At 36.8% G+C, this 25,200-nt stretch overlaps 1 protein-coding gene across 4 annotated transcripts in view; it reads right to left on the minus strand.

Moving 5' to 3' along the window:
* Nucleotides 1-16,285: 16,285 nt before the first annotated feature.
* Nucleotides 16,286-25,200, minus strand: part of DMXL2 (Dmx like 2) — a 168,689-nt gene continuing 159,774 nt past the window's right edge. For 2 of the 4 annotated variants that reach the window (XM_057722413.1, XM_057722411.1), the window contains exons 35-44: nucleotides 25,064-25,150; nucleotides 24,862-24,983; nucleotides 23,589-23,727; nucleotides 22,863-22,923; nucleotides 22,609-22,736; nucleotides 21,983-22,060; nucleotides 20,749-20,840; nucleotides 19,998-20,050; nucleotides 18,507-18,724; nucleotides 16,286-17,768 (exon numbers count right to left, since the gene is read on the minus strand). In XM_057722413.1, the coding sequence (XP_057578396.1) occupies nucleotides 17,559-17,768; nucleotides 18,507-18,724; nucleotides 19,998-20,050; nucleotides 20,749-20,840; nucleotides 21,983-22,060; nucleotides 22,609-22,736; nucleotides 22,863-22,923; nucleotides 23,589-23,727; nucleotides 24,862-24,983; nucleotides 25,064-25,150 (1,188 nt within the window). In that variant the 3' untranslated portion in view covers nucleotides 16,286-17,558. Of the gene's footprint in view, nucleotides 17,769-18,506; nucleotides 18,725-19,749; nucleotides 19,790-19,997; nucleotides 20,051-20,748; nucleotides 20,841-21,982; nucleotides 22,061-22,608; nucleotides 22,737-22,862; nucleotides 22,924-23,588; nucleotides 23,728-24,861; nucleotides 24,984-25,063; nucleotides 25,151-25,200 lie in introns of those variants that run through there. The other 2 variants (XM_057722414.1, XM_057722415.1) reach the window with 2 other exon arrangements.

Genomic DNA, 25,200 nt, shown 5'->3' on the forward strand with positions numbered 1-25,200 from the left:
CCACTGCATTGGCAGGAGGATTCTTAACCACTGTGCCACCAGGGAAGCCCAATCTCTTATACTGCTTTCATTTTTTTCACTTGTCTTTATTTCTGCTGTTCTGATTGGTTGGTTTCCATTATTCTATCTTCCAGATCACTTATTTGTTCTTCTGCATTATTCAATCTGCTATTTTTTGCCTTTAGCTCAGCTTTCATGTCAGCAAATGAGTTTTCTGATTTTTCTTGTTACTTTTCTTGTTGGTTCTTTATAGTTTTTAGTTCCTTTTTACAGTAATCTGCATTTCTATCAATAGCCTTTCTTAATTCCTAAATATTTTATTTATTTATTTAGGCCACACTACATGGCTTGTGGGACCTCAGTTCCCCAACCAGGGATTGAACCTGGGTCATAGCAGTAAAAGCACCGAATCTTAACTACTAGACCACCAGGGAACTCCCTCCTTAGGTATTTTCATTATCTCCTTTTTGAACTTGGTGTCTGTTAGACTGAAGAGGTCTGTTTCATTGTTTGTTCTTTCACAGAAATTCTCTTGATCTTTTAGTTGGGAGTGGTTCCTCTACTTCTTCATTTTATATCTATTTCTCTGACTCTATGAGTTTAGGAGAAATTTACCTACTGTGGTCTTGAAGGGCTCTTTTTATGTGGGAGCATCCCTGTGTAGCCTGTGTGAGTTTAATATTTTTGGTGTGAGGGCTGCTTTTTAGGATGGATGCCTGCTGTGTCTTTCCTCAGTGTGTGCTGGCTGTTATCCCCTTGATAGGGGGTGTGACTGGTGTTGTGATGAGCAGAGCCTGCACCAGCTATTGAGCAGAGCCTCCTTTTTCCTCTGTGGTTATCACAGCTCTGTTGGGGGAAAGGGTCTGCTCCCTAGTTGTTGCAGTAGATGCCCCCGGATCCATTTCTGAGCTGCGGTATAAGGTAGGTGGGATTGGAGCACTCCTGCTGGGAGAGGAGCCACTGAGTATTCCTCAGATATGGCTTTTATTATATTGAGGTACATTTCCTCTCCACCCACTATTTTGGGAGTTTTTATCATAAATGGATGTTGAATTTTGTTAATGCTTTTTCTGCATCTATTGAGATAATCATATGATTTTTATGCTTTATTTTGTTTATGTGGTATATCACATTGACTGATTTGTGGATAATGAACAATCTTTGCATTCCTGAAATAGATCCTACGTGATCATGTTATATGATCCTTTAATGTATTGTTGAATACAGTTTGTTAATATTTTGTTGAGGATTTTTACAAATAAATTCATTAGGGATATTGACCTGTAATTTTCTTTTTTCTTTTCTTTCCTTTTTCTTCTTTTCTTTTCTTTTTTTTTTTTTTTTTGGCATCCTTGTCTGGTTTTGGCATCAGGGTAATAATTCTGGCCTCATAAAATGACTTTGGGAGAATTCCTTCCTCTTTCAATTTTTTTCACAGCAGTTTAAGAAATTGGTATTAATTCTTCTTTGGATATTTGGTAAAATTCACCAGTGAAGCCATCTGGCCATGGATTGTGGTTTGTTGTGAGGTTTTTGATAATTGTTTCAACCTTGTTTCTAGTAATTGGTCTGTTCATATTTCCTTTTACATCATAATTCAGTCTTTGTAGGTTGAATGTTTCTAGGAATATCTCCATTTCTTCTATGCTGTCTAATTTTTCAGCATATAATTGTTCATAGTGGTCTCTTGTTTCTTTGTAATTCTGTGGTATCAGTTGTAACTTCTCTTTTATTTCTGATTTTGAGAATTTTTTTCCCCTGATGAGTCTAGCTAAAGGTTTGTCATATTTTGTTTCTTTTGAAAGAGCCAGCTTTTAGTTTCATTGATCTTTTCTACTCTCCATTTAGTCTCTATTTCATCTCTTTCTTCTCTGATTATTTCCTTTCTTCTATTAACCTGAGGCTTCATTTGTTTTTCTTTTTTGACTTTCTTGTTTGAGATTTTTTGTTTGTTTCTTTCTTGATGTAGGCATTTATTGCTATGAAATTCTCTCTTAGAAATGTTTTTGCTATACGCCTTTTGGTAGGTTGTCTTTTCATTTTCATTTGTCTCAAGGTATTTTTTGATTTCTATCTTGATTTCTTTGTTGACCTTTTGTTGTTCAGTAGTACATTGTGTAATCTCCACATATTTGTGAATTTTCAAGTTTTTTTTCTGTAATTTCTACTTCCATTCCATTATGGTCAAAAAAAGATACATGATATAACTTTAATTCTTCTTAAATTCATTAAGACTTGTTCTGTAGCCTAACATAGGCTCTATCCTAGAGAATGTTCCATGAGCTCTTGAAAAAAAAAGTATATTCTATTGCTTTTAGATGGAATTTTCTTTATATATCTGTAAGTCCATCTGGTTTAACATGTATTTTAAGGTTAATGTTTTCTTATTGCTTTTCTGTCTGGATGATCTATCCACTGATGAAAGTGGGGTATTAAACTCCCCTACTATTTCTCCCTTTAGGTCTGTTAATATTTGCTTTATACTCCTATGTTGGAGATTTATATATGTATACACACACACACATGTTATATCCTCTTTTTGAATTAACTTCCTTATAATTATGCAATGCCCTTCTTTGTCTCTTATTATAATCTTTATTTTAACGTCTATTTTGTCTGAGGTAAGTATAGCTATCTTAGCTTTCATTTGATTTCCACTTGCATGAAATATCTTTTTCCATCCCTTTACTTTCAGTCCATGTGTGTCCTTATAATTGAAATGAGGCTCTTATAGGCAGCATATAGATGGTGTTCTTTTATTCAGTGACTGTGTCTTCTAAATGGAGACTTTGGCCCATTTACATTCAAAGTAATTATTTTTTTATAATTTTAAAAAATATTTATTTAGTTAGTTATTTAGTTATCTGCCTGTATCAGGTCTTAGTTGTGGCACGTCAGATCTTTAGTTGCAGCATGTGGGATCTTTATTTGCGTCCTGTGGGATCTTTAATTGCAGCATGTGGGGTCTTAGTTGTGGCATGCAGGATTTTAGTTGCAGCTTGTGAGATCTAATTTCCTGACCAGGGATTGAACCCAGGTCCCCTGCATTTGGAGCATGGAGTCTTCGCCACTGGACCACCAGGGAAGTCCCAAAAGTAATTATTGATAGGTAGGTACATATTGCAATTTTGTTCATTGTTTTCTGGCCACTTTGTATTTCTTCTGTTCATTTCTTCTTCTTTTGGTCTTTTCCTTTGTGTTTTGATGAATTCTGTAGTGGTATATTTAGATTCCTCTCTCTTTTGTGTATTTACTATAGGTATTTTGCTTTTTGGTTACAATGAGCCTTACATATAACAACTAATGTTTATAACAGTCTATTTTATGTTGATAACAACTTAAGTTTGAATGTATTCTAAAGTTCTAGATTTTTTTACTCTCCCTCTCAACATTTTGTTTTTGATATAGCATTTTATATCTTATCTTTGTATCCCTTAACTAATTATTTTAGTTATATTTTTATTACTTTTGTTTTTACCTTCAAGCTTTATAAGTGATTAATCTACCACTTTTACAATATTAATATATTCTGATTTTTACTACATATTAACCTTTACCAGTGAGATGTATACTTTGATATGGCTTCATGTTACTAATTAGCACCATTTTCTTTCACCTTAAAGAAGTTCCTTCAACATTTCTTATAAGGTGTCTTTGGTGATGAGCTCCTTTAGCGTTATCTGAAAAACTATCTTTCCTTCAATTCTGAATGATAACTTCCAACCAAGAATACTCTGCTCAGCAATGTTATTTCCTTCAGAACTTTGAATATAGTCTGTCTCTCTCTTCTGCAGAATTCCTGCTGAAAAACCTGCTCCTAGTATTATGGGTGTTCCCTTGTGTTTAATAAGCTGTTTTTTCTCTTACTGCTTTTAAGATTCTCTTCTTGTATTTAGCTTTTGACATATTAATTACAATATCTCGTTGTGAGTCTCTTTGGACTCATCTAATTTGGAACTTTCTGGGCTTACTGGATTGGATATCTGTTTCCTTCTTCAGGTTAGGGAGTTTTTCAGCCATTTCTTTGAATAATGAATAATGAAATAGGGTTTCTGCCCCTTTCTCTTTATTTTGGATCCCTATTATGCAAATGTTGATCTGCTTGATGTTGTCCTGTAAGTTCCATAAGCCATTTTCACCTTTTTTTAAAATGAATTTATTTATTTATTTATTGGCTGCATTGGGTCTTTGTTGCTGCACGCAGGCTTTCTCTAGTTGTGGTGAGCGGGGGCTACTCTTTGTTGTGGTGCACATTCTTCTCATTGTGGTGGCTTCTCTTGCTGCAGAACATGAGCTCTAGGCACATGGGCTAAGTAATTGTGGCATGTGGGCTCTGGAGCGCAGGCTCAGTAGTTGTGGTGCACGGGCTTAGTTGCTCCTCGGCATGTGGGATCTTCCTGGACCAGGGATCGAACCTGTGTCTCCTGCATTGGCAGGCAGATTCTTAACCACTGTGCCACCAGGGAGGTTCCCATTTTCACTTATTTCCCCATTTTTCTTTTTTGCTCTAATTAAGTGAGTACACCTGCTCTGTGAATTCATTGATCCTTCCTTCTGCTTTATCTAGTCTGCTACTGAACTGCTCTAGTGTATTTTTCAACTCAGTCATTACATTATTCAGCTCTGTGACTTCTGTTTGGTACTTTTTGATATTTTCTCTCTCTTTATAGTTCTGTGTTCATTTCATTCTTCTCTTGAGTTCAGGGAGCATCTTTATAACCGTTTTGAATTCTTTATCAGGTAAATCACTCCTCTACCTTTCATTAAGGACCTTTTCTGAGGTTTTATCTCATTCTCTCATTTGGAGCATAGTCCTCTGTTTCTTCATTTTGCTCGACTCTCTGTGTTGGTTTCTATGCATTAAGTAAAGCAGTCACCTCTTCTACTCTTGAAGGAGTATCCTCATGTAGGAGATGAAAATTGTGGTTCAACCCTGCCTAGCTCTTGGTGGTCTCTCAAACCATTGTGATTGTCCAAGGAGGCTATTTTGTTTTTAGCAGTTCCCAGTACTTGAGAGTATGCCAAGACCTATCAGTGCCCCAAAGGGGAGACTCTCAGTCAGCCCCTGGATTTAGGCTGCCTGGAAGCCAGAACCTCAGGTGATAAGTTGGGACAATAATAATGCTCACCTCTCAGGGATCGCTGTCCTTCAATGCCTGATATCCAACACCACCGTATTATATATTTTGTCTATTTTTGGTTGTCTCAAGCAAGAGAGTAAATCTAGAGCCTCTTATTGCTCTTATCTGACAGGAAGTTCTCTCCCTCCACTTGAAAGCTCTCACTCTCTCAGAGCATTTAGGCTTAAAGTATCCTGTCCTAGATGGGTAGCTTGCAGGCAGTTTTATTTTAGGGACTGGGATAATAAAGTCTCTCACAAGCTTATTTCCTCTGGCTCTTCTTGTCAGTGTGCATACTCTGACCTCCCCTACTTCAGAGCAACAGGTATATATATACAGCTTAAATTAAAGAATACACCATGAAGTCTGCCTAGTAATATATGCCTACCCTATATTTCTGAGAGACTTCATTCGAATCTGTGAACAGGATTTAGATATCTATAGGGCAATATTTACAATTCATTGTAGGGCTATGTGGGTGTGAACTCAGGAGTCAAACTAATTTGAATCCTTACACTACTGAGTTATATTTTTTAATTTCTTTCTGAGTCTCAACTTTTTTTTTAACCTATAAAATAGGGATTTTGAAATTGATTTATCTCTAACAATAGAAACAATGCCTCACAGGTTTGTTTTGGGGGTTGAGATAATCTATGTAAGTTGCTTAGCCCAGGACTAGTATGCAGTAAGTATTCAATAAATGATCACCATCATGCATCATCATTTCCCTGGAGGAAATAGCATCATAATTCCATCTCAATCTCATCCAATACTTTCAGCAGAGCCTAAATATGTACATATTCAAGGTATACAACATTGACTCATGCAAATTTAACTTTATATGTTATACCATCAGTCACAATAAAATTTTAGTTATAGAAAGAGTTTATAGTGCTTATATAATCACAAAGTAGAACTTCTGGTTTTAGCCCCAACTTGTAAAAAGCTTGTAAATCATCATACCTGTCCATACGTCAAGGAAAAAACCCTGAACAAAATGAAAATCAACAGTTTTTCTAAGCTCCATCAGAGAACTGAAATCACAGGGGAAAATGCCACTTCAAAAACTGAAGAGACAGGCAAATAAAATCAAAGCTTACTGGGAGCAGAAGCTGCTGGAGCCAGTCACTGGTAGCAATACAAAGTAATTGACAAATTATTGGAGACTGAGTGTGGATCAGCTTGAAGACTTAAATACTACTGCAGCCCAATCTTAGGGGACTGCTGTGGGTTTTACCCCCAGAAGTTCCACAAAGTTTTCATTTCTCATGATAAGAAACAAAAATAAGGAAATTCCCTAGTGGTCCAGTGGTTAGGAGTTGATGCTTTCACTGCTGTGGCCTAGGTTCAATCCCTGGTTGGGGAATTAAGATCCTACAAGCCATGTGATACAGCAGGAAAAAATAAAGAAAGGAAGGAAGGAAGGAAGGAAGGAAGGAAGGAAGGAAGGAAGGAAAGGAGGAAGGAAAGAGAGAAAGAGAGAAAGAGAGAGAAAGAAGGATAAGAACTATACTGGACTTACTTTTTTTTTCTTTCAGAAACCATACTAGCAAAAAGAGAGTGGTGTGAAATATTCAGTGTTGAAAGCAAAAAACCACCACCCTAGAACTGTGTATCCAATGGAATTACCCTTTAAAACTGAAGAAGAAATGAAGACTTTCTCAGACAAGCAAAAACTGTGGGAATCTTTCATAGCAGGCCTGCTTTGCAAGAAATGTTGAAAGTTCTTCAAGAGATAGAAAATTATATGGGTCAGAAATTTGGATCTACATAAAGAATGGAAGAGAATTAGAAAAAAAATAAATGAAGGTAAAATCTTATTTTTTATTCATAATTAATTTCCATATGTAGCTGTTTAAGGTAATAATAGGGGCAATGTATTGAGATGAAGGATAAGGAAAATGAATGATAAGGAAAATCAATGACAGTAATGTTACAGGGATGGCAGGGAGGAACTGGGAACACTGTTATTATGTACCTGTACTACCTATGAAGCAGTAGAATGTTATCTGAAAGTAACTTAAATTGGTTGTAAATGTATAAGGCAAACTCTAGAGCAGCCACTAAAACTCTAAAAGAAGTATAATAGATTTAGTAAGAAAAGATAAAGTTGAATCATATAAAATGCTCAACTGAAACCAGAGAAGGCAGAAAAAGAGGATTTTTTAAAGTGCAATAAAGAGAAAACAGTTATATTAATATTTACCATGTTCATATCAATAATCACTTCAAATATAAATAGTCTAAATATACTAGTAAAAGAGACAGTCAGCTAGGATTTAAACAACAAAATTCCAAGACCTAACACCTAATTTAAATCTAGACACAGATTAAACATAAAGGAATGGAGAAAGATAAACTATGTTAATACAAATCAAAAGAAAACTAAAGTAGCTATATTGACTTCAGACAAAGCAGACTTTATAACAAGTAAAATGATGAGGGATAAAGAGCATTACATGATAAAGGAGTCAATTCTTCAAAAAGACATACCATCCTTAACATGGATGCACCCAACAGGAAAGCATCCAAATACATGAGGCAAAAACTAATAGAAGTACAAGGAGAAACTGAAAATCAACTACTATAGTTGGACACTTCAACACCCCTTTATCAGTAATTGACAGAAAATCAGTAAGGATATAATTGAACTTAACAGCACCATCAACTGGATCTAACTGATATTTACAGAATACATCAGCTAACAACAACAGAATACATATTCTCCTCAAATTCATATGAAATATTTACCAAGATAGGTCCAAATTCTGGGTCATAAGGCATGCCTTAATAAATTTAAAAGTACAGAGATCATACAAAGTATGCGCTCAGGCCAAAACAGAATTAAACTAGAAATCAATAACAGAAAGATAGCTGGAAAGTTCTAAAATATCTGAAATTAAACAATACACTTCAAAATAACACATGGGTCAAAGAAGTGTCAAGAGAAAGTTAAAAATATTTTCAACTAAATGAAATACAATCTATCAACTTGTGGGATGCAGCAAAAGCAAAACTTATATGCATTCAGGTATTATGAATTTTCCTATATTAGAAAAGAAGATCTAATATCAATTATCCAAGTTTCCACCTTAGGAAACTACAAAAAGAAGAGCAAGTCAAAAGTAGAAGAAAAAAAGAAAAATTAGAGCACAAACAAATGAAATCTTATAAAAAGAAATTAACAGAGAAAAATAAACAAAACCAAAAGCTGGTTCTTGGAAAAGATCATTGAAATTGATAAACCTGTAGCCAGGCTAACCAATAAAAAAAAAAACAAAAAAAAAAAACCACAAAGCAGTAAAATTGGAAATGAAAGAGGTGTCATCACTACTGATCCTATATACATTAAAAGGATAAAAAGGAAAATTATGAATAACCTATACTCACAAATTTCATAACTTAAATGGACCCATTCCTTAAAAGATGCAATGTACCAAAACTCACAAATGAAGAAACAAGTACTTTAATAGTACACAGGGAACTTCCATGGGAATGAGACTACTCTGTGTGACTCTATACTGGTGGATACATGATATTATACACTTGTCAAAACCCACAGAACTGCACAACACTATGGCTGAAGCTTAATATAATTCATTGACTTTAGTTAATAATGCATCAATACTGGTTCATTAACTGTAACACATACATCACACTAGTGCAAAATGTTAAGGGAAACTGGGGTAAACGGAAACTCTCTGTAGTATTGGCTCAATTTTTTTGTAAGCCTAAAATTGTTCTTATAAAGTCTATTAACTTTTAAAAAACATACAAATTAGTGTGATGCATGGCAGACTGCTATAAAGCAATAGCTCAAAGAAGGTGGCAACTACCATAATGTCTTTGAATTTCAGCTTAAATTCTATTACCTTGGGGACTTCCCTGGTGGCCTAGTGGTTAAGAATCAGCCTGCCAACGCAGGGGACACAGGTTCGATCCCTGTTCCAGGAAGATCCCACATGCCGCAGAGCAACTAAGCCCATATGCCACAACTACTAAGCCTGCACTCTAGAGCCTGTGAGCCACAAATATTGAGCCCATGTGCCACAACTATTGAAGACCACAAGCCTAGAGCCCATGCTCCACAAGAGAAGCCACTGCAATGAGAAGCCTGTGCACCACAATGAAGAGTAGCCCCCACTCGCCGCAACTAGAGAAAGCCTGCGTGCAGCAACAAAGACCCAATGCAGCCAATAAATTATTCTTTTTTAAAAGTTCTATTACCTTGGGGAGATTAAGATGGCAGAGGACAAGAATAAGGAGCTCACCTCTCCCCACAAACACCTCAAAAATACATCTACATGTGGGACAACTATCACAGAATACCAACTGAAAGCTGGCAGAAGATCTCTAATACAACCAAAACTGCAAGAAAGACCCCCATGTAACCAGGTAGGACAAAAGGAGGGGAAAAAAAAGGGACATGGGATGGGACCTGTACCCCTGAGGTAGAGCTGTGAAATAGGAAAGACACCCTCACCCTGGGAACCTCTTTCACAGCAGCTAGGTGATAAAACCTGGGCTTCAGCAGACAGACCTGGGGAGAGGACTCAGTTGGACTGCATGGGGACAACACGAAGGGGCCTGGAGTAAGGTCTGGGGCATCACTGGGGCTACACGCAGCACAAAGCACAGGGCTGCCACAGGAGCCCCGTTATCAGAGTGCAAGGCAGGGGTGTGGGTCTGCCACAGGAGCCTCGGTGTCAGCACGCTCTCAGAGAAGTGCAGCTCCAGCCACAGCAGGCTTGGGGAGCACATTCACACCAGAGGTGGGTCTGGTGTCTGAGCAGATTGTCAGTGCTCTACAGAGGGTCAGAGCCAAGGGCAGTGGACTTTGTGGGCATGCACGCCAAGTGGTGGGTGGCTCCACAGAGGCACATATCCCAGTGGACAGCCCTTGGGGAGGAATATGCAGTTATGCGCCAATAAACTGGACAACCTAGAAGAAATGAACAGGTTTCTAGAAATATACAGCCTGCCAAAACTAAGTCATGGAGAAACAGAAAATTTAAAGACCCATCACTAGAAGTGAAATAGAATCTGTTCCAAAAACAAATAAAAACTTCCCTGTAAACAAAAGTCCAGGACCAGATGGCTTCAATGGAGAATTCTACCAATCATATAAAGAACTTACACCTATCCTTCTTAAACTCTTCCAGAAGACTGAAGAGGAGGGAATACTCTCAAAGTCATTCTGTGATGCCACCATCACCCTGAATCAGATGAAGGCACTACCAAAAAAGAAAATTACAGACCAATATCTTTGGTGAATATAGATGCAAAAATTCTCAACAAAATATTAGCAAACTGAATCCAAAAACACATAAAAAGGATCATACACCATGATAAAGTTGGATTCCTTCCAGGGTTGCGAGGATGGTTCAACATATGCAACTCTATCAATGTGATACACCACATTAACAAAAGACAAAACCATATGATCATCTCAATAGATGCAGAAAAAGCACTGAATAAAACTCAACATCCATTCATAATAAGAAAGCTCTCACCAAAGTGAGTATAGAGGGAACATCTCAGCATAAAAAAAGCCATTTATGACAAACCCACAGTCAACTAATAATCCTAATCCTAAATGGTGAAAAGCTAAAAGCCTTCCTAATTCTGGAAGAAAACAAGAGGATGCCTACTGTCACTATTTTTTTTTTAATTTTTACTGGAGTATGGTTGGTTTACAATGTTGTGTTAGTTTCACGTGTACAGCAAAGTGAGTCAGGTATACATATACATATATCCACTCTTTTTAAGATTCTTTTCCCATACAGGCCATTACAGAGTAGAGTTCCCTGTGCTATACAGTAGGTCCTTGTTGGTTATCAATTTTACATATAGTAGTGTGTTTGTATGTCAGTCCCAATCTTCCAATTTACCCCTACCCCTTCCTTACCCCCGGTAATCATAAGTTTGTTTTCTACATCTATAACTCTGTTTTGTAAATAAGTTCATTTGTACCTTTTTAGATTCCACATATAAGCAGTATCATACAATATTTGTCTTAGTCTGACTTCACTGAATATGAGAATCTCTAGGTCCATCCATGTTGCTGCAATTAGCATTATTCCGTTGTTTTCTTTTTATGGCTGAGTAATATTCCATTGCATATATGTACCACATCTTTATCCCCTCATCTGTTGATGGACATTTAGGTTGCTTCCATGTCTTGGCTACTGTGAATAGTGCTGCAGTGAACGTTGGGGTGCAAGTATATTTTCAAGTTAGGGTGTTCTCCAGATACATGCCCAGGAGTGAGATTGGCGCATCATATAGTAGCTCTACTTTGTTTTTAAAGGAAACTTCATATGGTTCTCCATAATGGTTGTACCAGTTTACATATGGTTCTCCATAATGGCTGTACCTCCAACAGTGTAGGAGGGTTCCCTTTACTCCACACCCTCTCCAGCATTTATTGTTTGTAGATTTTTTGATGATGGCCATTCTGACTTGGTGTGAGGTGATACCTCACTATAGTTTTGATTTGCATTTCTCTCATCATTAGTGATATTGAGCATCTTTTCATGTGCTTGTTGGCCATCTGTATGTCTTCTTTCGGAAAATGTTTAGATCTTCTGCCCATTTTTTGATTGTTTTTTTGGATATTGAGCTGCATGAGCTGTTTGTATATTTTGGAGATTAATCCCTTGTCGGCTGCTTCAGCTGCAAATATTTTCTTCCATTCTAAGAGTAGTTCTTCATTTTGTTTATGGTTTCCTTTGCTGTGCAAAAGTTTCTAAGTTTAATTAGGTCCCATTTGTTTTGTTTTGTTTCCAATTTTCATTACTCTAGGAGGTAAACTGAAAAAGATCTTGCTGCCGTTTACATCAAAAATGTTCTGCCTATGATACTCTTAATTAAGAGTTTTATAGTGTCTGGCCTTATGTTTAGGTCTTTAACCCATTTTGAGTTTATTTTTGTGTATGATGTCAGGGAGTGTTCTAATTTCATTCTTTTACATGTAGCTGTCCAGTTTTCCCAGCACCAATTATTGAACAGACTCTGTCTTTTCTCCATTGTATATTCTGGCCTCCTTTGTCATAGATTAGGTGACCATAGGTGTGTGGGTTTATCTCTGGACTTTCTATCCTGTTCCATTGGCCACTCGGGGGTTTTTGTGTTTCCATACAAATTGTAAAATTTTTTGTTATAATTTTGTGAAAAATGCCATTGGTAATTTGACAGGGATTGCAATGAATCTGTAGATTGCTTTGGGTAGTACAGTCATTTTCACAACATTGAGTTTTCCAATCCAAGAACATGGTATGTGTCTCCATCTGCTGGTGTCATCTTTGATTTCTTTCATCAGTATCTTTATAGTGTTCTCTGAGTACAGGTTTTTGCCTCCTTAGGTAGGTTTATTCCTAGGTATTTTATTCTTTTTGATGCGATGGTAAATGGGACTTTCTTTGATGTCTCTTTTTGATCTTTTGTTGTTAGTGTATAGGAATGCAAGAGACTTCTGTGTATTAATTTTGTATCCTGCAACTTTACCAACTTCATTGATGAGCTCTAGTAGTTTTCTGGTAGCATCTTTAGGATTTTCTATGTATAGTATCATGTCATCTGCAAACAGTGACACTTTTACTTCTTTTCCAACTTGGATTACTTTTATTTCTTTTCCTTCTTTTATTGCCATGGCTAGGATTTCCAAAAGTATGTTGAATAACAGTGGCGAGAGTGGACGTCCCTGCCTTGTTCCTGATCTTAGAGGAAATGCTTTCAGTTTTTCACCATTGAGAATGATGTTAGCTGTGTGTTTGTCATGTATGGCCTTTATTATTTTGAGGTAGGTTCCCTCTATGTCCACTTTCTGGAGAGTTGTTTTTTTTTTTTTTAATCACAAGTGGGTGTTTAATTTTGTCAAAAGCTTTTTCTGCATCTACTGAGATGATCATATGGTTTTTATTCTTCAATTTGTTGATGTGGTGAATCATACTGATTGCTCTGCGGATACTGAAAAATACTTGCATCCCTGGGATAAATCCCACCTAATCATGGCACTCTCACTACTTTTATTCAAGATAGTACTAGAAGTCCTAGCCACAGCAATCAGACAAGAAAAAGAAAAAGTATTCAAGTTGGAAGGGAAGAGGTAAAATTGTCATTATATGCAGATGATGATACTCTAGGGTTTATGTAGAAAACTTTAGGGTTTTCTATATAGAGACTCCACACAAGATCTATTAGAATAAATGCATCCAGCAAGGTAACAGGATACAAGAGTAATATACAGAAATCCATTGCATTTTTTTTTACACTAACAATGAATTATTAGAAAGTAAAAAATAATCCTGTTAAAAACTGCATCAAAAAAAGCCCCCAAAACCTAGGAATAAACATAACCAAAGAGATGAAAGATGTATAAGCTAAGAACTACAAAATATTGATAAAGGAAACTGAAGATGATTCAAAGAAATGGAAAAACGTCCCATGCTCTTGGATTGGAAGAATTAATATTGTTAAAAATGGCTATACTAACCAAAGAAATCTACAGACTTAAAAATGACTTCCATTAAATTATCAATGATGTTTTTCACAGAGCTAGAATAAATAATCCTAAAATTTACATGGAACCACAAAAGACCCAGAATTGCCAAAGCAATCCTGAGGAAAAAGAACAAAGCTGGAGGCATAACCCTCCCAGACTTTAAACAATACAAACAAGCTACAGTAATCAAATCAGGATGGTATTGGCACAAAAACAAACATATGGATCATTAGAACAGAATAGAGCCCAGAAATAAATCCACACACCTACAGTCAATTAATCTTCAACAAAGGCAGCAGGAAAACACAATGGAGAAAAGACAGTCTCTTCAGCAACTGGTACTGAAAAAGCTGACAGCTGCATGTAAATCAGTGGTTGGAATACACTCTTACACTGTACACAAAAATAAACTCAAAATGGCTTAAAGACTTAGAACATGACACCATAAAACTCCTAGAAGAGAACAAGGCAAAACATTCTGACATAAATCATAGGAATGTTCTCTCTTTTTTTCTTTTTTTAATTAATTTATTTTATTGGCTGTGTTGGGTCTTTTTTGCTGTGCGCGGGCTTTCTTTTTAGTTGCGGTGAGTGGGGGCTACTCTTCGTTGTGGTGCGTGGGCTCCTCATTGCCATGGCTTCCCTTGTTGTGGAGCACGGGCTGTAGGTACGTGGGCTTCGGTAGTTGCAACACATGGGCTCAATAGTTGTGGCTCACGGGCTCTAAAGCGCAGGCTCAATAGTTGTGGCACATGGGCTTAGTCGCTCCGTGGCATGTGGGATCTTCCTGGAACAGGGATCGAACCCATGTCCCCTGCATTGGCAGGAGGATTCTCCACCACTGTGCCACCTAGGAAGCCCCAGCAATGTTTTCTTAAATCAGACTTCCAATGGAAAAGAAAAACAAAAATAAACGGGTCCTAATCAAACTTAAAAGCTTTTGCACAGCAAAGGAAACCATAAACGAAACAAAAAGACAACCCTCAGAATGGGAGAAAATATTGCAAATGATGACACTGACAAGGGCTTAATTTCCAAAATATACAAGCAGCTCATACAACTTTATATCAAAGCAAACACCCAATCAAAAAATGGGCAGAAGACCTTAACAGACATTTCTCCAAAAAAGACATATAGATGGCCAAGAGGCACATGAAGAGAGTCTCAACATCACTATTAGAGAAATGCAAATCAAAACCACAATGACGTATCAATTTACACCAGTTTGAATGGCCATCATTTAAAAATCTATAAACCTACTGGATAGCACAGGGAACTCTATTTAATACTCTGTAATGGCCTATATGGGAATGGAATCTAAAAAAGAGTGGATATATGTAAATGTATAACTGATTCACTTTGCTATAAAGCAGAAACTAACACAACATTGTAAATCAACTATACTCCAATAAAAATAAAAATCTATGAATAACAAATCCTAGAGAGTGTGGAGAAAAGGGAACCTTCCTGCACTGTTAGTGGGAATGTAAACTGGTGCAGCCACTCTAGAAAATAGTATGGAGGTTCTTCAAAAAACTAAAAATAGATTTTACCATATGACCATGCAATCCTACTCCTAGGCACATATCCGGAAAAGATGAAAACTCTAATTTGAAAAGATATATACACCCCAGTGTTCAAAGTAGCACTGTTTACAACAGCCAAGACATGGAAGCAACCCTAAGTGTCCATCAACAGATGAATGAATAAAGAAGGTTGGTACATAAACACAATGGAATACTACTCCGCCATTAAAAAGAATTTGCAGCAACATGGATAGACCTCAAGATTATCATACTAAGTAAGCCAGAGAAAGACAAATATATGATATCGTTTATATGTGGAATCTAAAAAAACAATACAAATGAACTTATTTACAAAACAGAAACAGACTCACAGATATAGAAACAAACAAGCTTACCAAAGGGGAAAGGTGGGGTGGGGATAAATCAGGAGAATGGGTAACAGATACCCACCACTATATAAAACAGATAAACAACAAGGATTTACTGCATATGACAGGGAACTATATTCAGTATCTTGTAATAACCTACAATGGAAAAGAATCAGAAAAAAAAATATGTAATATAACTGAATCACTTTGCTGTACACCTAAAACTAACACAATATTGTAAGCCAACTACATTTTTTAAAAAACTATTATCTTGCAGATTCTGACTAAATCAGCTGGTACTATTTTAGTATAATACATACAATGATGGAGAGAATGCAACATATACAGGTTACTGTATACAGAACTGTGGTAAGTGTATGTATATGTTTACAATTTTTATCCAATTTGTGTTCCTATGTACTCAGGCACCTTCCCTCCTCCTCTTTTCTTCACCACTCCACATACGCACCATCCCCAGCTCAGCTCCTTCACCAGTGTGGCTGCCAAAACCCACTCGTAGTTCAATCAACAAGAAGGTACAGTGGAATTAGTTCTTACCTAACTAAATCCCAACCTTGCATGCCTTCTGTCTGGTCAATGCTGTACCCCGTTTCCTAGAATGGCTTCTGATGTAGAAGGCACCCATAAATATTTGTAAATGAATGAATTGCCTAATAGCTTAAGAATTCTATAACAGTTAAGCATTTTATTAAAGTTAAAATGATATCAACTGTTAAAAATATTATCAAAGAATGCCAGACCAAACTGAGGTAAAACTCTAACAAATAACATTTATTTTTCTTTTACATATGTATTTCACAGCCCAAACATCACACTGCCTTCAAAGAAAGGTGCTTTTATGCCAGTATATTTTACTATTTACCGCACAGGCATTAAACATTCTCATTAACATGATGAGACGATTTGCTGGTAAACATTTAAACACAGAGACATTGGTTTCAATATTTCAAGAACATATTTTTGGTCATAACCATATTTTTTGGTCATAACCAAGTAGTAGTACATCAAAATATGACAACATTGGCTAATATTTTTCAAGCAAATAATATTTAACTCTGCATAGTTTATACAATAGGCTGTGGTAATAAATAATATCACCAATCTCATCAACTATTAACTGGCCACAAAAAGCCTAACATTCATTTTAATTATGATATGAAATGCTCTACTGGTGTAGTTTCAACATAGCCTTAAAATGTTGTGGATGTTTAGCCTTGAATACGTGAAAAGAAAAAGTACTAAACTGGACTAAAAAAGTACTAACCTGGTATGATTTGGTTAACTACAAATATGTTATGTTCACATATTACATTCCTAACATGAAGGCAAATATTTAAATAGAAAAACTAGCAGTCCAAAAAATGTGAATGTGCAAATTGTGAGGAAAACATTGCATTTAAATTTGCACTCATTTGCAAATTACAGTACTAGCTCAGTATAAACACTAACAGGAAAAATATTCAGCAGGAAAGAACAGGAACGACCTCTCACAGCAGAGAACTAGTCACTGTGCACTGCTCCAAAGCTTAGAGCGTGTTTCTGGTGACTGGGAGCTTCTAACTCCTTATGACTATCCTTCATTCAACAAAGGAGACTGCAGGCATGCTTCAATCAGGTAAGAATAGGAAGAAACACCTGAAACAGCAACATTTTCTTCCCTGATTTGGTGTAAAGGTCCTTCTCATTGTTATAACTTACTTGTATGCCAATTTCTAACCTCAAATGTTTTCTGAATCAGGTTTGCTAAATGCGGTAAAGAATAGCTACCCTTCATACAATACTAAGTTTTGTTTTATTTAAGTATGTCAGCATGATAAAAGGTACATGCACAGTCATTCTACCAGCCCATACAGGCAAAACTCAGCCTAACCCTCAGCTTGGATCAGATTCAAATTCTACACAGAGATTCTCTGTACTGTTTTCAATGGGTTAACAACGGCTTCGAAAGCAGAAATGCCTAATAATTTCTGCAGTGTGTTTAACTGAAATGTTTATAAAAATAAAGCCCCAATTTTTAAGTCTATAGAATGTCAAGAATTCTATGAGGGATGTTAAAAGCACTGGGCAAAACCCTTGTTTTCAGCGTCCCATCTGCCCCACAGGAGAAAATCCGGTTGCCCTGGGTGATGTCGATCTGCATGACTCCAGCCCCAAGGTTTCTGAATATAGACTGTTTAGCATGTTCATTTTTAAATGAATGAATTAGGCCATGGCCTGTCAATCTCCAAACCTAGTTTAAAGAAAAAGTGAAAACAAAAAGTGTAAGTCATTTAAAAAACAAGAGAAAGAGACAAAAAACTTCTAAAAACATGGCCTTCACTTCTGTTCTCCCAGCCCAACTGATCTCATCAAAGCCCAACTTTCTCAACCACTACCTCTTTCTTAACAGTTTATCTAACTGGAAGTAATACCATTCACAGGGCTCATTTACTTCCCTGTACCTTCTTTCAAGTTCCTCTCCTCACATCCTCTTGTTTCACATTAACCATATACCCCATCTCTAACTCAACTGAATATTTCTGTTAATTCAATTAAATACATTCCTAACGCTAAGTTAGGCCTTGGGGCAATATAAAAGAACAGTACCACCTCGCTTATCTGGAGACCTGGACTGTACAAAACAAAGTCAGGTACTGGAGGCAGAGGCAGGAAGAGAGGAGGAGGTTGTGAGAAACCAAACTTATGTCACCAAAAATATCGATGCATTAATTAAACTCATACACTTACTTAAAAAGAGCTCTTTAAAGCTTTTTAATGACCTGAGAGTATATTGTTTGATTATCTGATTTTCTAGATCCTCACAATTTAGAAAGAACCACACGGAAGTAAGAGAGGAAGCAACAGACATTCGATATTCGCACGAAGAGGGTGGTGAGTTTTTTGGTTTGATTCCCCCCCCGCCGCCCCAAATCAGTCCTGACAGCAAAGAACTAATATTTAGCACATTCCACCTCTCGTACTGACTCACCTTTATGTTACCTTCTGCTGAACCTGTAGTAAAATATTCCTCACAGGGATCAAGAGCCAGTGCCTTAATAGCAGAGTCATGTGCCTGGAAAGTGTGAATTAGCTGTCTCTGCCTGATGTCAAAAATGCAGACGTAGCCTTTCCTGCCTCCAGATATTAGGAGCTGCTGTTTTGGCGCATACTGAAGTACCGTGGCACCATGATCATGGCATGTGAAACCTGAAGAAAAGCATCAAGAGCCTTTCCCAAATTATGTCTACTTCTGTTAATACTTAAAAATGCACATTTAAGTAATATAGAAATTACGGTCACATTTTCCCTTCTAATTTCTATAATCATGATCAAAGTATTAAAAAAGATGGCAAGCAATGAAAGAAAAAAAAACTTCTTATCCATAAGCTCAGTATGAAAAGATACACATATATATACACAGGAAGTTTGAACAGTAAGACCAAACTGAGTTATACTGTCTCATAAGAATGTAGAAGCAAGAGTGCAGAGGAAAACAAGCTTCTCAATGACACTCAATGTCTTCATTAATACCCATCAATAACAAGTATTTACCCTTTCCCAATTCCTGCCCATAATAAAGCCTCATCAAAAGTTCTTCTCTATAGTACAGGAAACTATACGTAATATCCTGTGACAAACCATAATGGAAAAAGAATATATGCATAACTGAATCACTTTGCTATAAAGCAGAAATTAACACAACATTGTGAATCAACTATACTTCAAAAGAAATTTTTTTTTTAAGTCCTTCTTGGCTAAATAATTGAAACTACACTAGTGTGAAAATTAACCAGCTACAAGTTAGGGAGTTATCCTTCCCAGAACTCTCTGCATTCTAATATGATTAAAGTCTTAAACTAATATGTGACAAATCTTTAAGAAATGTTAATAATTATTCACCAGAAAAAAAAGTATTTTGCAATCAAAACTGGGAAATAACTATACCTTTCAAAATACATATCAACACAGTAAAAGACTTAAAGCCCACCTAGCTGTGTTTAAATCAAACTTACTACAGCTTTGAGCACTCTTGGTGGCATTATGTGAAAGAGTGATCTTTAGGACAGGATAGCAAGATCCTAAACACTGGAAAACACTGTCTTTAAAGGAATAATGTTTAAATGGCACTGTTCAAACTTCTAATCATAAGGTTAACTTTTATTTTACGGTTAGGTTTAACTCTGTAAAATATGATCTCATTTCTGTTGCACTCGATGAATACTAATTCCTTCAACAGCCTTGTTAGCAGCACTGCTCTTCATACTACATTTTCTGAACGAAAGAGAACACAAAGATTATTCTAGGCTAGCTGGATTTCTATGACCATACACGTTTACCTCAGCAAGGCAGCCAGATATTCTAGTTAACTTTTAGAATTTTATTCATTCTATATATTTCTCCATTTTTAACCCGTGAATAAACACGCACTGGATTTACTGGTTAAAATAAAACCAGGAAAGCATTCTTTCAGTGTACTTACCATGAATGAGGCTGTTTCCAGGTGAGATCAATGTGTCCCAGAGGCATACATTTCTAATAAAGAAACAATAACAAAAATACATCATAAATTGTTCTAAGTCATCACTGGGATAAACTGTGTCTTTACATCAAATATTTGTACTTATTGAATCTTACGTTTTTTTGGTTCACTCACATTTATAAAGCAGTGATTCTCAACTAGAATGGGGGTAGAGATTGGGACTGGGAATACATCTCTTCCAAGAGTTTATCCTTTTCAAACTACAGGAGTCTATCTTACATGGTCTCACCTGACTCTGCCCCATCTCATCCCCCAGCCCTATCTCTTTTCCATTATCACTCCACGGAAAATGAGACATGATTTCCAGAGTAAAGGAGATGCTTCTATATCCTCGGGGGTAAACACTGCAGGGAAATGAGAGGTGTTATTCATGGGCACATGCTGCCAATGAAAACAATCTGAGGCAAAGAAAATGTTGAGAATGATGGCTACAGTCTCAAAAACCTGACAATATTAACAACAGTAAAAAATAGCTTTAACATAAAAATTCCATATACTTATTAGTAGATTACATTAGGAGTAATTTTGGTCTTTCTCTTTTTTGGTAAGGAAAACTACTCAAAGAATGATGTAACAAAGTTTTTATATTCCTGAGGCAGAAAACCCTGACTTAATAGAAATCCATACTTTCTAGCAAGAATACCTTTCTGCCTAAAATATGCCTATTTCTTTTCTGTGTCTGTCAACCTACCTATTGTCATTGGACTGTCCAGATGTGGCAACTAGACTTGATGAGGTAACAAACGCAAAGTCACTTGTGGCTTTACTGTGGCACTGCCAACTCTAGGGAACAAAGTGCAGTTGATGTTATCTCAAAATCCCGTAAAATGTGGTACAGTACACACACAGCTCTGCTAATCACATACTACATGCATGAGCTAAGAACAGTTCTTAAAATCTAGAATAAAGAATAAGTGATAAGAGGATTAGCTGTCATCTGCATGTTATTTGGCTAACACCCAATACTTTTTTAAAACTGGAAGAGTTGGTAGAAACATGGAATTAAAGGTTATGTTTTTTTAGATTACGTAACAAAGGAATAAAACACCAATTACATGAACTTAACCTTCCAGCCTCACTGTGCCCTGACCCTCCAAGTGCAGACATGCTTGTCTGCATCACCATGTGTTCTAACATGATTTGGATTAATGGATGAAGTGGCCTATTGGGATTGGTTATTTTATAATCTAAAAGAAACATTCTGGAGCAAACTGGCATACATGGAACCTGTCTGGTTCTTAATACAGTACCTAAAATGAATCACTATAAAACTCTATTGCTAAGAAGTTGAGATTTCAAAACAGATAAAAGTGTAATAAGAACAAGGACGCAGGTGCAGAGAATGGACTGGAGAACTCGAGGTTTGGGAGGGGGCAGGGGGTGAAGGGGAAGCTGAGATGAAGCGAGAGAGTAGCACAGACATATATATACTACCAACTGTAAAGTAGATAGCCAGTGGGAAGTTGTTGTATAACAAAGGGAGTTCAACTCGAGGATGGAAGATGCCTTAGAGGACTGGGGTGGGGAGGGTGGGGGGGACTTGAGGGGGGGGGGAGTCAAGGGAGGGAGGGAATACGGGGATATGTGTATAAAAACAGATGATTGAACCTGGTGTACTCCCAAAAAATAATAGATAAATAAAATTTTTTTAAAAAAGTGTAATAAAAGTGTATCCTAAACAGGACCACAGAGAAGACCCCTAAAAATTTCAAATATAATGATCACCCTTCAAGCTGTGAAAAGCAAGTTTTTTGCTTTTTAGTCATTTCAGTCTAAAACTAGGGCAATGATGGGTGTTGAGCCGTGGCTGCTGGACAGAGTGGTCCCTTTCCCAACAGACCCACCAGTGGGATTCGCTGTCTGAAACAAACACTTCACAAACACACTGGCCTTTGTGTGCTCTGGGGATGCTGAGTGATACTTACCATGTAAGGTTTAGGATTTGATGCAGTTTGGTTTACTTGCCAGATACTCAGAAAACCCTCTCCGTCTGCAACACCACACTGTAAGAATGGTGTAAATATTAAACACAGCTTCAGCATAGCCATATCAAAGGTAAAATCATTTATGAAAGTCACTCAGTCCCCACTTAACCAACATTCTGCCTATACCTATGTTCCTGATGCTACAGTTTTCAAGAAAGCACAAGTACTGTAAATATCCTGCCACCTTTTAAATGCTTTTCCATGCCTATTTCACTGTTTTCCTCCAAAATTCTGTAGCAGAATTTAGTAAGATACTGGAAGGTTTCTCTTAGGTGCCTGACTCTGCACACAGGCACCATCAACACACTCAACAGAAACAGAATTCTTTACCCTCACAGAATATTTATTATCTGTAAGTGGATGGTTAATTAATCCACACAAAATTCTGTGGATTTATGCTTTTATTGAGAGCCAAGGGGCTATATAAAGAGACACAATCAAACTGCCTGCTCAGCTTAAATCCAGAGTGACTGAATTTGTTTTTAGGTGTAATTTTACTAGCCATTTACTCGTAAATATCCACAATTAGTTTCAGACAAATTTAGCAGTAATCCCCAGGAACTAACCTTGTTGCCTTGTGAATTAAAATATAATCTGGTAACTCTTGCATTGCCGGCTTGGCGGAAACAGACAAGTTGTTGAGGTCGTGTCCATTCAAACATTCGTACACTGCCATCCTGAGCACCTGTAAGATCTGAGACACAGAAAAAGAAAACAATAAGAAAGCTGAAGAAAGAGTTCCAACATTTCCCATTCTATAAGCCAAGTTCATAATGATAGCGACCACTTACAGTTCTTTGATCATAAATAAAATACTTACAGTATTGATGGACTGGATGTGAGGTCATTCTCTTAACATTATGTAGATTCCTTTTCATGAGCTTTAATGTAAAAGAAGATGAAAATGAATTTATATTTTGCATCACAGAAGAAATAAGGAAGGATATGACTCGGACCGACTCTAATTCTGATAACATTTATTCTCTTACACTGGATTATTCCTAAAATAAACCCCTGCTGTGGATTTTCTGACCCACTAAATATACAACACTTGTCTGAACAGGCTGAGAAAGCACAGTAACTTACTGGCGGGTGGCCCTGGTCTGTGTGGACTGTGAGGATACCAAGCTGCTTCATCTAGTGATACAGGGAACTCTCCTCCAAGTGCCCCTCCCTGAGGACAATCAGGAGCATCTCCAGATTCTTCAGAGCAGAACATGAGAATGGAACCCTTTAACTACACCGACTAACAACATTACTGACGCACTTCTGAAATACTTAGTAGACACCAGTCCCTCTCCGTCTCTGCTTTACCACTTTGTGTCTCTCAGTTTGCTCATCTATAAAATGAAAACCACTTAGGGTTATTATGAGAAAAAGCATGCACCTGGCACAAAGAAACTCGCAGTATGTTAGCCATCATTATTGTGGTGTATTAAGTGGTCACTGCCCCTGATCTTCAGCAGCATTCCTATGTCAAAGTGATTTCAACCTATTTTTGAGTGAGTCCATATCCAGAAACCATACCTAATAGTAAGTAACATACCACACTAGCGCCAGTGCTAGTCTGTCCACTGCCCAGCCATGGCAGAGATGACGACGGATGCACCTGACTTGCTGAATAGGATGCTGCGCTGGGTTGATAGAGAGTTGTAGTGGAACCGCGATGATCAACGTCATCAGAACTGCGGAGAACATTCGGGTGTTACCGCGAAAGTTCCGTTTTCCTAACACAAATTCCAATTACAGAATTTTTTCTCTACCCAAAGGACCATCTTTATTTAAAAATATATGTATATATAAATATCCATGAGAAAAACAGGTACAAGTCCTAATCATCGCCAATTTTAGTACTGGTTAACTTTTTCCCTTTAGGCAAATATAAGTTTAGTCTAATGTTTTGGGGAATTTTATTGCTGCACAAATTAGAACAAACATTTGTTTTGAAGTATTTAACACAAATTTTCTTTTTATCCTGTACAGAAAAAGATTGTATGTTCTCTTCCATACAGAGATCCCATTTATAAAATTCATACATTTTAAAGAAATTTGAGTTAAATATTTTCTTAAACTGAGGTACTAATTATCACATTAAATGTTGAAGTAATTTTTATGATGGACTATATCATATTGCATGGTTATATCTACTCTGAAGTGTATGACGGAAACCTAGCTATATTATATACTAATAAGAGAGAAACATAACAATGAAAGAGGCCATCATGGCACCATCCCAGTACATAAAATTTCTGAGAGTCTGGAGAAAAGCAAGAGGGAGGGCAAAAGTAGAGGAGAACCCCCAAAACAGGAAAGCATTACTGCACTCTTGGTGAAGTGTCTATAGTTTTACTGAAAAGTAAAGTTTGCTACATTTTTGTCTGAAAAAAAGATACGCTTATGGGGAGATGATCAAGAAGAAACAATGAAAATTACTCAGTAAATGTGACCATCAGTCAGTCTAATAACATACTTTGCTTTTTATTGTAATTATCCAGATCGGCTGAAGTTATTGAATATTGTGCAATTTGGACATTTCTTTGGGGTTAAATGTCAAAGTGGCAGTTGTTAGTACTAGGCTTTGGTGCTGGGTATTATTCTGACTCAAACACTGTGAATAGTTCAAGGTCTAGTGGAAGAAGCAGGAGTAATTTGTACACTGAGGTAAGCAGAGCCTTTTATTGGCAGCTAAATCAAGTATGTCTGTCTCCTTACCAAATGAAGTATAGTTTTCAAGACAATTCAAATCACGTGCATAACCATTTAATAGGTTCTTTTCGAAGAAAACTACATTTAAAGTTGACTACATAAGGCAAGCAAACCTTCTGGATTCTCTGTCATATTCTTCTCCAATCCATATGTATGACTGACAGGCCAGCAGAGAAGTAATATCGAGTTCTTGTACATCATGTGTTGAAGCCAAAACAATTTCATTACAGTTTGCCTATAAAGCAAAGGTAAAGTCAATAACTTAAGCAATTTCACTGAAAGTACTACATTCTTTATAATGACTAAAGATTTTACCTTATTAACAGAAAATGCCATGATCATATCTGACTCCTTATGAATGATTTTCGCCTTTCCTCCTGGATAGCCCAGATCTGCTTCAACCTACAAGACATTTGTCAGCAGTTTTAGTTGTTGCAGCATGGCTCCATACA

Source organism: Hippopotamus amphibius, chromosome 2, assembly GCF_030028045.1.
Source record: "Hippopotamus amphibius kiboko isolate mHipAmp2 chromosome 2, mHipAmp2.hap2, whole genome shotgun sequence".
Lineage (NCBI taxonomy): Eukaryota > Metazoa > Chordata > Mammalia > Artiodactyla > Hippopotamidae > Hippopotamus > Hippopotamus amphibius.